The 15,096-nt window shown below is 30.6% G+C and overlaps 1 protein-coding gene across 1 annotated transcript in view; it reads left to right on the forward strand.

The window, feature by feature from the left end:
- LOC137932938 (limbic system-associated membrane protein-like) overlaps positions 1 to 15,096 on the forward strand; it is a 49,509-nt gene that overhangs the window by 31,918 nt on the left and 2,495 nt on the right. Inside the window, exons 2-9 of the mRNA XM_068776628.1 lie at positions 11,301 to 11,416; positions 11,857 to 12,049; positions 12,343 to 12,474; positions 12,554 to 12,709; positions 12,788 to 12,875; positions 13,174 to 13,276; positions 14,345 to 14,503; positions 14,601 to 14,715. Coding sequence (XP_068632729.1) covers positions 11,301 to 11,416; positions 11,857 to 12,049; positions 12,343 to 12,474; positions 12,554 to 12,709; positions 12,788 to 12,875; positions 13,174 to 13,276; positions 14,345 to 14,503; positions 14,601 to 14,715 — 1,062 coding nt within the window. The remainder of the gene's footprint in view (positions 1 to 11,300; positions 11,417 to 11,856; positions 12,050 to 12,342; positions 12,475 to 12,553; positions 12,710 to 12,787; positions 12,876 to 13,173; positions 13,277 to 14,344; positions 14,504 to 14,600; positions 14,716 to 15,096) is intronic.

Consider the following 15,096-nt stretch of genomic DNA (forward strand, 5'->3'; position numbering starts at 1 on the left):
TAGCTTAACCATCTCCTGAGGAATTTTAACTAAAATCCGGTTCAGTCATTTCTTGAAAGCTAACGATGACGATGACATTTATATATTGTATTATTTAGTGTCTTGGGTGTGATATAATAATAATGAACCAAATAACCAGAAACTGTTCTACTTTATAAGACAAGTTCTTCAATTTTTATCACTTTATACATATACTAAATACAATATTTTTTACCACACCTTCTTTCATATTGTCAAATAAGTGCTAAAAATAGTGAAAATATTAGGTAAGAGTATAAAATTTAATATTTACCTCTCTCAAGAATATTTTGAAGGAAGCTTAATAGCAGTATCGCACCTGTTACCTTTGTCAAATCCAATAACTTCACGTCCAATATTTCCTATCATATTTAAAACTTTATAGTTAATATTGAGTTCAGCAGTTGTAATTTATCATTACTTCTCATTGAAATGAAGAATTAGTAAATCATTTACCTGGAAAAGTAAACGAAAAGAATTTATTTCCAAGACGAATGTAGTCTGCAGATTCGCCTTGTAAAGCGGGATGGTATAAATCCTGGGGTTACATATAAAGTTTAACTTTGATACAATTCTACTAATATCAGATTACTTGAGTGAATGATCTTACAACAATAATATGTTTAGTCAATGATATACCGATTTACTCTAAAAATTATAGATCCAACAAGAAAATGAAAGAAAATATTATTTTTGGTGACATTTAAAGATTTCGCTGGTTTAACGGATCATAGTCTTAGCTCTTTTTAGGTAGAAGGTCTGGTGGACTTCCTCAGAATCTTCGACCAGGCCATCTCCATACCGTTTTATTACCGACTTGGTCAAAGATACTAATAGCGCCCGTAGTTATTTTTACCCGTGCAATGGTTATAGCCGGACTTTAACATAATATGACGATCAATGACTTTACAACCACAAACAACAATATTTGCGAACGAACATAATATTTTAAGTACTTTAAGTAACTTCAAGTTAAGTACTTTAAGTAACAACTTTGTAAACATTAATTTTATGAGAAATTATCACAGAAGGTTACAGTAAAATAGAAAAAATTAGTACAGATTATATTATGTTTACAACCAGCTATGATACATAATAATCTTCTTTCCTTTGACAATATAAAACCTAATTAAGAAGTTTTTGTTATCATTAGGCTCTTTGTGATGGCTTACCACTTTTATAGCCAAGTATATATATTTATTAGTACAAATTCATCTTCGCTACTATCTGCTAGTAAGATAAGGCATTAACATATTTTATTACAAACATATTCAATAATTACTTCAGTAATATAAATACTGTAGATAAATTTGTTAATTTACTAGTGGTGAAAGAATATGCCGTGATTTCTGAAAATTACAAAAAATAAACTTTATTACTTCTTTCGCAAATATTGTTCTTTATAAATTAAACGTGATTGTGAAAATGACGGTCTGAAAACGGAGAATTGTGAATGTTTGGAATTGAAAGAGGCCACATTATGCAGTACTATTCAACATAAGACGCGCCATCTGCCTTTATCGCTACGTGGTTATTACTTCTTGGGAAGTATGAATCTACCAAAACTCCATCTATGTACGCAAAGGATAATATGTTGGATGATATTAAGTTATAATTGCATATAGTACACGGACTATTAAGTTATTTTGACATAGAACCGCTTATCGTTAAATTTTGCACAAAACTTTGACAGTGGTGACTGTTTAAGTTTGATACTTAACATTTTATTTGAAGGAAATATAAATAATAAGACCAGTATATAAAATAATTTAACCATTTTTTTAAAAAAGGATGAATTATTTTTTAGTCAATGGCAACGCTGTTGACTCGTTGGTGGTTTGCTTGAGATGGTAGACCGCTGATAGTGCTTAGTCTATTCCTCCATACATTCACTAAGCTAAACGGATCTCTCGTGATCTTCTGCACAGGCCGCCACGATATTCCACAGAATTGAGACATCGACAAGCTCTTAGATTGCTTAGATGAGTGCCCCAAAGACTGACTGGGACGGAATGACACCGATAACGAAAATCATATCTTGGGTTGTCTCTCCTATGCATTTAGCCTTTTCATTCAAGAGTATCTGACAAGAAACCACAGTTCTACCAATTGCTATTATCGGCCTAGAGGTTTATAATGTAGGGCAAAATTCAGTGTCTTCCAACCTTAACAATTTCACGCAGTAGGTGAACGTAAAAACTACCGGGTACCGTCGCAATTTCAGAACCGTAATGTTCCAAAAACCACCTATGTGACCACACTGCCACTTTGACTTTTCATTCTGAGCTACTTTTGTTCGTCTACGGATCTCGTCGTTCTTATTCAGATCTTGTACAGTAATCCTATCCATAGTTCGTCATGCGACTGGGAGATTGTCAATGAGGCTAGAAGTATCGGATCATGTTCCAAAGCCGTTGGTTATTGTGGGTGGGTTAGTGGGGATCGCGGGATATTGTTCGAAGACCTTTGTGTTTAGATGTTAAAGAACATTTAATAGGAAGATTGTTCATAGTTTCACGAATCCTGGCCAGTCGAGTTGAATTCATTTGATTGAAATATCAACTACAAGTTTGTAATTTAAAATTTTCAATAAGTAACACGAATAAATTGTAATATATAATAATACATGCCACGTAATGTTGTTACGTGAATATGCGGAATTCTAAATTAATTTAATTAGTTAGCTTCTAATCACGTGTAGGTTGCACGTTGTTTCTTTACTTGCAACACTGTCCGTGTGCATGATAAGGAGCCCCTTTTCCTCTCTGTAATCGGATGAAGCCATTGCAGTGCTGTAAATCTATTATCATTTACTGCGTACGTGTCCAGAACACAAGACAGACCTTAGTGTATTCGCTATTCAATAAGTGGACAAAATATTTTCAAATAAACGACAATACTAGTGGTAGTACTTTGTGGACGATAAAATTATTTTAAAAGTTTAAAAAATATTTTGATTTTAGTCTATTTATTTATTTAGACATAACAATGATTGTTGTAACCTTTTAAGAAATTGTTATAACAAATTTTGTGAGATTCAATTTCTATCGACTATTAGAAATATTGAAATATTTAATATTATTTAATTATTTAACTTAAAATTTCTTATAATCAAGTCATTCATAAATATGCCCGTTTGTGTTTGTTGTGGGCTCTACTCAGATCAGGCCGCGTTTGAAACCCTCGTAGCAGAGAAATTGGAGGGCTTTTGTCAGCAGAATAAAAAATAAGTTTTACTCTGCTCTTAAGTAAGTTTCTTCTTAAAATAAAGACTCATAATTTCGTATTATATCTTTTTCGTCTTATGTTAAGAGAGAAAATTAATATAATTTTATGTAGATTGTATAACCAAATAATCCAAGAAGTGGCATTTAATCGGTCACATGGCGGCCAGATTAGATGGAGTAGTTAAGCAGTTAGGACGTTCACACAAAGTATACTTTGTTCAGATCGTCGGAAGACGCTGAATGCAAGCCACCTGCAATCAGTTCTATTGAAAATCTATGGAGCGGACCTAAGTCTAAATGTGGAAATCCTACGACTGAAATGATGACATTGAAATAAGTTTATAGAATCTTAATAAATTTAAAGAGAGTTAATTATAAACGTTTAAAACCAATTGATTTATATTTACACGGGTTTTAAATCTCTTGCCCCGCCCAAGATTCTTTATCTAATGGAACATAATAAAAACGTCCGCTAGCCATAACGATGGAGGTTACTAATTACAACAGGTCCCTTTATGGCGGATAAAAATTTAAGTAATTGGATTTTGATTAATGTATAAATAGGTTACAAATACGCTTATAATTTTTAACCGACATAGATTAAAGGCCTATAACATCAGTTGTTGCACATAGGGCCTTAACAAGGTCGTGTCCACCTTATGGGTGAATGTACTACGTTTCGCTTGCGCTTTCGTGGTCCTTGGTTTCCACTCCAGAATCTTAAGTAAAAAAAGATACCTGATCTGATTTTTGTATATTTTGTATATTGTTTCTTCTCCTTCAAATACATCTTCTATCTAAATGAAAGGCTTCTAGGTATAAATATTTATGTAATTTATACTTAACATTACTTCGAACCTAATTGGATCACAGTCCAGCCCAGTGTTTAGGCCATATGGCGCGCAGAATCATCAACGCTTAATGCAGGGAGCTTCAAACCAGTCGTATTGGATATCTTTAATTGCAATCATAATGGAAACAGTGAACCTCTAACCGTTGAAATGATAACGATGATGATGAAACATAACTTGCTTTAGTGAGTATTATGTTTTCTGCTATTTAGTATGTTCTATTAACTAGATAGTACCCTGTAACCCTGTGATAATTCTGCCTTTATTAAGATTATTAACCGTACTACATGACCATGTACTGTAGAGAAAAATTGATAAAAATAAACTCAAGCACGTTAAAAGAGCGAGCGGGAAACGAAATTTATACTGAACAAAAAATAATAACTATAAAAAAACTATCAAATCAATAATATCTGAATTGATACGTGTTTACAATGTATTAAATATTATAGTTATTGTTAAAAGAGATTATAGGATTACTAAAATTACAAGACATTGTTTTGGAACATACAAATAAAGAGATACGCGGACAGACCTTCGCTAATTAACGTTTTAATATTATATTATAAAAAATAACATTGAGTAAAGATGATAGTTTACGACTATTTTCAGACTATACCTTTATATCAAATTATCACGGCTAATAAAAATATTTTGCCTAAAAAACAATGCCAACTACACATGACATAAATAAAAATAAAATTACGACAAACGGTGTTATTAATGCTTAAACAATAAATTACACGTAATTTAAGAATACCTGTAAAGAAAGATTGCCTACATATATTAAATTAATTCAGACTTTCTTTGAAGTTACAATACAAGACAACTTTTGTTATTGCAAATAGGCCATTTTAGTTTAACTTTATCATCCACATTTTAACTATAGATTGTCCTCTAATCGAAAGCCTCTTTAAATTTCTCCGATTGAACTAATAGGAATGGGCTTACATCTAGTGTATTCCAATGAAGTGAACAAAGTCGTCTGTACAACTGTACAGATTGTCAGTGGACGTTCTACGCTGCGCTTGCCAGTCCGTGGTCTCCACTTTAGAGCCTTTTAGGCCCCGGCGGCCATTTTCCATTCCGCTGGGCTCTATCTGTTCTAACAATACTTTGGGTTTAACATTCACCTGGTACATATTTTTCATTAGTTTAGTAACACAGGTACCTGTAAACATAGTAGTGAAAAGGGTCACATTTTTTTAAAACCAAAGCCGAATCTTAAATTAACTTTATGTAGCTAAAATTAGCTACCGTAATTGATTTAGAGCTCAAATCCCTTTCGCAAAGGATATATAATTCGACTTATTCATTTCGGTTTGCCGAGATTTTTTCTGAATGATATTGGATTCATTGTGAAGAGAAATTGGTTTTTCTATAAGTTGTAATGGAGCGAATTAGATTTGGGAGTATATTAATGGATGAAGTGGAGTTATTATATTTAAAGTCCTTGTGCTTTATTATATTTAGTTTACGTTCATTACCCTTTGTGTGTTCTTCTATAACATACTTTTCCTGGAAGAAGAACAGACTAATATAACAGATAAATATAATTAAAATTATTCCCTTCTTTTCTTTAACCTGAAACATGTAATCATGGTACGAGTATATTCATTAATTTTTATTACTGTTTTTATTATTCTGCGTTTATACCAATTCGCTTGTAGAAATACATATTTTATAAGAATTATACACGCAAACATGAAGAATAAATGCAGTTTTGCGAAACATGTAAATAAACTTAAATGCAATTCATCCTTCTATTGCCTAAGCTATTCTTGGAAGTACTGCGTACAAGAAACTTAATTTGAAATGCAAATTTGACGAAGCGCTTTTGTATGTATGATTAGGTAAATATGGGCGCAAAATTTTATGCGTACAACATTTAAAAGAGATTATTACTATTGTCTAAGGAGCTAAGTAACAATTTTTCCACAGAAATTAGTTTTTAAATTTCATATCGATAAAACTACGGAGACGTATTCGGAATTTTACGCAATAACACAATATGAAATTAAAAAAATTGATTATATAATGTTTAAAATATTTTTCGTGACTGGCGAGAATATAAATGGGTATCAAATGTATTTATTTTTTATTTAATGTAGTAATACTGGGTCAGTAATTTAATAACTTTGCAAATAAATTATACAAAACATTATTTACAGAACTGAAAAAAAACCACGAAAATTTGGTTTTAGTTTCTGATTCGTACGTCATACAACCTCTTTTGGTTTAAAATTTCTTATTAAAGACAGAGTTTACGTAGACATAAAAGTTTTCGATTTATATACCGTGAAAATGTTATTTTGGTATTTTAAACAAAATCTCTTTGCGTGGTTTCACCTACATAAATGTATAAAATCACGTTTTTCATATCAAATACTTCTAATAGATGTCGTAGTTGGCCTAATTAAAAAATTAAAATTCGAAAGCCGAACAATACAACATGTATGCTACTGAGGGAGTAAAAACAAAATTTTTGAAACACAGTATTTTTATGTTTCCAACACAAATGTCCTTTTGTTTGCAATAATACTAGGACAGGTAAAGAGAACGATCATTTTGACATACATTCTCGTCAGCTAAATTATTAACAGCCACTGGAAATATTCATAAAGATGTATAGTAATAAATAAACAATTTTTTTTTCGTTAATATTAACCAAATATTTTTTTCTTCGTCGCTTCCTTATGATTAAAGAGTCGTGGTCAGGGACTTCAATTTCTGCTACCATTTTATACCAGTTTGTATATTTTGTGAAAATTTTAAGGAGCCGTGCACTATTATGTTTCAAACTTTTGAAATTACCTTCGTCCAGCTTCGTATCCGTCTTCTGGCATTATTAGTATTATTACCTCTAAATTAGTAGTATTACCTCTGAAGAAGGTAATAGTTGGCGGCAATTTTTCAGCATGTCCCAGCTTGTTCGCACATTGTAGCAGAAGTAATAGAGTATTCTACGCAAGCAGATCGTGGATAGTCAGGTCTTTTTTCTGACCTCTTTAAGGATAGAAAAATTACTGCGGCGCACTGTCTACCCCGACTCAAATGTTAACTTTCTCCAACAGCACATTCATACATCTATTCTTTACCTTGAAGGCTTAAGCGTCCTAGTTTTGCATGCGCACAGAAATATTGAGATAGCGCGAGCACACGTTAGTTTCTTTTTTTTAACCTTCATTGTATCATTTACATTCTCATTTTTACTACTCTAATTATGTTCATATAAGTTTATGATTTTGTTTTTTTTTTATACATCTCTACTAATTTATATAAACTTATAAGTAAATAGCGGATAGAATTTGTGTGCTCTTAACTAGTAACCACGTTCTTTTACTTACTTATATTTTACACTTCGGTTTATTTATTTTAAATAACAGAACGAAACATAGCAAGATGCAGTTTAAAAGGAAGAATAAATATTGTTAAAATTATTGGACTATTACTTCGTTTAAGATTTGTGGTTACTCAATCCTAAAATAAATCCGCATCCGCGGGCCTGGATTCGACGTAGCTGTAAAATCCGTAAAGGTTGACAGCACCGAACAAAACATTATTCTGCAGATGTTAAAAATCGAATAGATTTTACAGCTTAGTAGGAATATTATTTATCTCTTTATACAAAACATTATCTACAATGTTTTTTCTCTTTCAATAAACTTATGAAACATGCATTAAACATTAAATTTAAGCAAATTGATCGAAAGAACTAGTACAATTTGAAATAAGTAAAATAAAAAACCGTCATGGTAAACTTTATTTTTTTAATATAAATTATTATTTAAATTCCCGTAGTGTATGTCAACTAAAATTGAAAATAAATGCGTTCCCATGACGTAAGAAAGACTAGTTTTAAAAAAAACTTATCTTGATTGTAAAATCCTTTAACATCTTAATAATTTTCAAAAGAAAATTCTTTTATCCTTTAATGTGTCGTGTGATAAATTGATAATTCAGACATGTCTGTGTATGGTCAGTAAAAATTACGAGACTCTTCACAGATATGGGTTTGAGTGCTAGGTTTTTTTCAGAATCTATATTATTATGTTATATAAAATCAGTTATATTTATCATTAATATGTATTAAAAATTGTAAAATGTAATTTCTTATACTACACTTTACTTTAAAATGCGTTGTAAAAGATCTATGAAATCTATGGGTTATTTAAAATCTAACTTTTATAATTAGTTTAATTAAATTTTTAATACAATCTTACTTATATATAACCTAAGTTATTAATTAATCTAATATATCTTTTAACGAGCTAGAGCACAGAATTGAAAGCTGAATCCGGTCATAAACAAAACAGTAAATGTCTTTTTTGTAACATACACACTTGCTAATTCATATGTGAAAGGGAGAGCTAGTTCATTCTTACACGATTCATTGTTCGTACGAAGGATTAAAAACTATGTAAACGTAAACTATGTCCGAGAATAAACAAGGTAATCGCATCTCTGTCGCGTCCTGTGACAAAAATAACCATCATGATTTACAAAAATTTCACATTGCTGTACAATGTTTAAATACTACTATATCTTTATAATCGTGTATGTATAGAAATGAGGTAATAAAATTTTTACAACCTTTTTCGACCATAAAAATTCTAAGAAAGGTTCTATCTAGGTAAAGAAATAAACTTAACGTGAATTAATTTAGAAATAACCCGAGCCCGGAACCTTAATTTTGAAATTCTTTATTTTGTAATTTCTATGAAAAGAATTTATCTTAACGTTATTTTATTCCAACATACTTTAGTATTTAAAGGTAATTGCTTACGAAATTTATTTTCCGTAATAGCGGTTTTAATTGCATAAACCAGTTATTGGCGATAAAGCGTAAATTAGTATATTCAAATTTAACACTAATAATACCTGTTAAAATAACAGAAATATTTCCTTCGACACCAGTCCATATCAGTCGCTAATCCCAAGGTATCCTAGGTCTTATCGCTCGTAAACTTTAAGCTACTTAAGTACTCGAATTACCGCTGTATGTACTCGATAATCCGGCAATAAAGTCTGTAGAATTGTTCACCTTCATTTTATATCAGTAATATAAGCTTACCATTTCTTTATGTGAATCGCAAAAAGTTCGAGAGGCGCATGATAAAATATTTGGACTTCACTGTAAGTAAAGAATCAGTCCTATTTCTAGTGAATCTATAGAAGAAACATATTTTTTTAATTATCGCGTGACATGTCATAATATGTTATAATGAGAAACTAAGCCCATCTATAGGTTTTTAACAACAATTATAAGTTACAAGCAAAATAATAGGGCGTTAAGTAAGTTTCCTCTAAATCAACTTCCATTTTGTGAAAAAGCTTCATGTATAAGAAAGATCATAGAAAATAGACGAACTCAATCAAAAGCTATGACATAACTCATCATAAAATCTTTTATTCTGTCCAAAATCATCACTTTTCTACCATCATTAATCCTTTCAGCCGTCTGGCGTCCACTACTGGGCATATACCTCCTCCATGGGGGCCTGTATCAAACGCTTTCCAACGACCACAATAAGACCGTACTGTATTTAAAAATAAAAAAAAAACATTGTTTCGTATTATTTGAGGATGAAGAATTTATTCTTTTTTGCTATATTTAAAATATTAAAAAGTATTGAAGTTAAAATTCAAAGTTAAAAAACAAGTCACGCATTCCCTTACTAGTCTAAAAAGCAGAGGTTCATTTTAAAAGTTTAAGTTATGACTTTCAAAATTTCATACGATTTACTATTGTTAATGATTGTTACTGTATTGTTTCTGATAAAATAACAGTCGATTAAAATAATGTAAATAACTTCGTCAACGATTTTTCAACATCATACAAAATTATTTTTCATCGGTGTAAAAGTTTTGAAATGATAAATATGTTAATTAATGTAGCTAATTTATTGTTAATTAATGTATAGTACACATCAAAATAACAACTGTTGCAGAAATTATAAACGTAATATAGTAAGAAAAAGCATTTTCGAAATTCGGATTGCTACACATTAAAATTAATTATTCTGTATTATCTGTCACTACAGACTTTGTACTGCCAGGAGTTATTAGGCAGTCGTATTCCAATAGAATAAATAAATTAATATAATATTTTTCACATAAAGTAATGTTATTCACTTAAAGTATTTTTCTAACAAATTTGCTATATGTACGTATATTCATCTTTTTAAAGCTACATCTATAAACGAACATACTGTACATTGTTAAAGGGAGTGGTACAAAATAGTAGAACATATAAATAACGTTTTTAATTCAGTTATGGCCTTCATGTAGGATTACAGAATGTGATGTACATAGGCGTGTCTCCAAAACTCCATTTTACTAATGGACTACACTCTTCGTTTAGGCGTACCAACAAACTTGACATTCGTGTCAAACTTGGACTGCTCCAGATGATCTTATCGTTTGTGCAAAAATACTAGCAGCTTAATATCTTTTTATATGGTTTTACCCAAAATTATTGAAACTTAATGATAAATAGAATAAAATAACTTATTACTGTAAATCTTTAGTGATCTATATAAATTCTGGAAGTAATCCATGCAAGAATTTTTTTCTTGACAGGATTTTTTTATATTTGATAATGATTTCCTATATAGTACGAAAGGAAAAATACATAAAATGAAAAGATAAAGAATAATTTCTTAAAATTTCTGATGACATAGTTTATGTACTAGCAATATACTAGTATCTCATCGGTAACGAACATATATATATACACATACATGTATATTATGAGGAAATTTCTAGATTTAACATTCAGATTAAGGAGTTTTCATAACACATCATGTGATGAGATAAAATAAATATTGCTCTTATTCATTTTTATAATTAGTTTAATCTTTGGTTTTAAAGAATTAATCAAGAGTTTTCTCTTTTTCTGTGGTTTTAAGAGTTTAATGAATATAGAATCCAAAGAATTTAATTATACCACTATAATCATTACTTATAAAGTCCACTATTATCCTAGGCCTAACCAATAGATTCTCATACAGAACGTATTTGCTAAGTGTATATTTTTTATTTCAAATATGTTCTGGAGATGGCATTGCCTATCATGTATATTTTTCCCTAACGGAGGTAGAAAATTGGGGTTCTTTATGCCAGAACTAGGACTGAAATATATGATGAAGTTTATATGCGTGTAAAATATGAAGACTTATAAAACTAATATATTTTTTTATAGTGACTTCAGCAGAAGAAGGTGAGGGTACACCGAGTCTTCGTGTTTTAGCAAGGTCATCTGTATATAACGCCGGAGAAAAGAAAGCGATTTATTGTAAAGGAAAAAATCTTCAGCAGGTTAGCACATTAACAAATGCATGGATTTTTTTGTGTACGACTATGTGAATTAATTAAAACTATCATCAATTCCAAAAGTAGATCTCATTTTAAATTTAAAAGTTAGTAACGAAATGATATATGTCAGTTTAAAAATCGTCAAACTTTTAATTATCGGGTCCCAAATGTCAGTTTTATAAAAATTGCCTCCTAAAAAAAAATGTAGTTATGCAATTTAATTTTTTTTTCTTTCAAATTATAAAAATAAATAGATATCATTGTAATATTTAAAATTAATAATATTTAAAACTCATCATATATTCAGTAGTTTTTAGAACATAAAAAGTGAACGGTACAGTAGTTGATACGGGTGACATGCTTTTGCTTTTGAAATGAAAAAAAAAATATAACCAGAATATTATTAAAAGTATTTTTATTGTTATTATATGATTCAATCGCAGAATTTAGAATGGTATTCGCCCTCCGGAGTACCAGTTGAGGGTCGATCTACCTCAAACACCAGAGTGTACGTAGAGAAGCAGAAAAATGACTCGCTGCTGCCTCTGATAATCCACAGTTTAAAAATTGAAGACAGCGGTAATTGGACTTGTAAAGCAGGCGAATTGAATGAAACCATCGAAATTCTTGTTGGAGGTGAGAAATTTTGTGTGACAAAAGTAAAAACGACGGTCAAATCTAAAAAGACTACTTTTTTTTCAAATAAAGAACAAATTTCAGGAAGTCGTTGATAATTCACAGAAACGACGTGACTAAACAGTATTGCTTAAATTTTATGTAAGCAAATTATTTCCACATTATTTGGTTCAAATTATTATGTCAATCATGATTACATGGTAACATGAATTATTCAAAAGCCGTTATATTTATGTTTTTCATGTGTAGTAGTTCTGTGCCGAGAAAAAATAACAATTTCTTTTATATTTTAGAAAAAGTAAATATATCAAATCGCTATGAAAGTTTTGAAGGAGAAGAAGGCAAGTCAGCAAGATTAAATTGTGAAGCCAAGGGAAAACCACAACCGGTTGTACAATGGTACAAGGATATAGAGGTTTTGTCGGGTAATTAAATTGTTTTTTTTTTGTAATGACCTAAACTACGGAATTGTTAATATTTAACGTTATACTTTCTTATGTTTAGATAAATCAAAAAAATATGTGGTAAGAAAAAAGGGTGACAATTATCAGTTGGAAATCAAGGACTTGAGTCATCAGGACACTGGGGAATACGTGTGTAAAGTAACACAAAACGCTTTAAGGTATTACACGGATAAGCGAGTTCAACTCACCGTTCAACGTAAGTATTATGTGAAATTAATATAAAAGATAAGAAATTTTTCAAGGACAAATGATTAATAGATATGATTATTTTCAGACAAACCAATTTTGTTTAACAGCGACACTGAAGAAATATATACTTCTACTTACAGAACAGAAGAGGTGTACGCTATATTAAATGAAACGTTAGTAAAAGTATTATTTTTAATTATTTAATTTACTCTATGTTTTGTTTGGGAAAAAATTGTAGTTTTCACTATTTACCTCTTTATATCTTTTTCTCGTACTTTTTTTTCAAAAGAAGCTTGAATTTGTCTTAATGAGAATATTAAAAAATAAATTAGTGGAACCATTCTTGAGATTTGACTTAGTAACACATTGGTCAATAAAATAATATAAAAGTGTGTTATTTTAACTACAATTAGTTTCTTACAAACATCAAGTATGCTCGTATTGAAAACCTAAATTGTTTATATATTTCAGCAAGAACGTATCTTGCAATGCAATTGCTCACCCAATACCTACTTTTACGTGGTATAGACGAAATGAAAATGACTTCGATGAACCTATTGAAGATGAGGAGAAGGTATCGTACTAGAACTAATATTTATAAACAGTTTATTATACTTTACAATGTAAAACATTACAGATTTACCTACAGTCAACAAAATAATTTTCTCGTGTGATAATAAAAATCAGCTTTTAAATTTAAACTTTTCTGTAAAATACTACGAGAACTTTTCATTATTACCGTGTAATATTCGAAAACTATGTATAAAGTATAAAAAAGTAAATCTGCTATCCTGCTAACTTGCCTTTGATAATTTACACTGAAGTGTACCTTTTATCAAGAATATTTCTCGTTGTCTATAGGATCTATGCTTCTTTTTTCGGCTACTATCAAATGGGTTTTCGAAAGTGTAACATAAACATTATGTATTAGTACATTATTTATCTCAGAGACTAGCCGCAGCACACTGTGTTCACTGCTGACTGTTTTCAGATATGTTATATTTATCTTTGTGGTATATTTCGACTTCCAAATTGTATTTTTGACAAAGTCGTGGGAATAAGGTGGATGCCGTCAATGCAACATCGGTCATCATATCTTTTCGAGAGACAGTAACTTTCACAATAATGTATCTGTCTGGAAGCGAATCCGCAACATACATATGGGCTGCCACTGAGCTAATAAAGATTTAAATTTTTACTATTTATACCAATAAATTTCTGAATAGTGCACTTTAATAATTAAAGCAATAACATTTTACGACTAATTAGGAATGATGCATGTAAATGAATAAAAAGACATCATCAACAATGTCTCGCGGATTGGCAACTTGAAGTGGCAATGAGCAAGCTACTTAGTGCGTAGAACGAGTAGTTTCTGGGTTCTTAAGCTTCTAGAGTGGAGACCATGAACTAAAAACATATGCCTTCATTATGATCGTCGAAAGACGTCGAATGCAGGCGGCTTACAATCCGTCCTGTTGGAAATCTATGGCGAAGGCTTATGTCCCATAATGTCCTGACCTTGTTAATCTGAACTTTCCACACACTATATCCAGTAACTGAACTTTTCACTTATTTGCGAGGCCGCCATACTTTTATTTCGCTAATGTGCATACTGGATACATTTTTTATAATGTTATAGGTAATAACGTCTCCGGTTGGTAATGTTTCTATACTTGTGCTCAGAATGCACAACGAAAGTTATTATGGCGAATACAAATGTACTGCGAAGAATCCAAAAGGACAAGCATCAGTCATATTTCATGTCACACAAGGCAATAAACCACATGCGCCTGAAGAAGTAAGTTATTAAAACATCACATTATCAATTACATCTTAATTACACAATTAATCTTAATTTGTTGTTTTGTGAATTAAATATCCTTATTGTATTTTAGATTTCCGTGTATGCATCTAATGTTAGCACAATAACGTTCAACGTGAGTTGTCCTTCTTGTAATATGGACTTTGACAGTGAGAAAGCTCCCGATCCAGCTAACCTCGTAGTATTAGGTAAAGTGTTCCTTTATTAATTTATGGATTTCTGGTTTTTTATTAACAATAATTTCTTTAATTATTTCATGTCCAAAATCTAATAATTTCCCATATAATAAATTATCTTTCAAATTAAGTTACTGTTTACCATTTCATACATGATTACATAAGTATATATTGAATATTGAATTTACATAGAAATATTAATTATATCGTCGATAGGCTTACAGAAATGTTATAGTGTAATAAGTAGTACTTTGCTGTTTGTTTTCTTTTATGTGGGTGAAGGAAAATTATTTTGATTTTATTGATGTACGTGCCGGCGTGGATCCGCCCCTCACAATGTGGACCGAAGATCTAATGTAATCAAGATATAATCGCGGGAAGACGAGAAGCGCA

Source organism: Battus philenor, unplaced genomic scaffold (assembly GCF_028537555.1).
Source record: "Battus philenor isolate CCGP_79_NKW_IND1 unplaced genomic scaffold, ilBatPhil1.0.hap1 SCAF_12, whole genome shotgun sequence".
NCBI classification, from domain to species: domain Eukaryota; kingdom Metazoa; phylum Arthropoda; class Insecta; order Lepidoptera; family Papilionidae; genus Battus; species Battus philenor.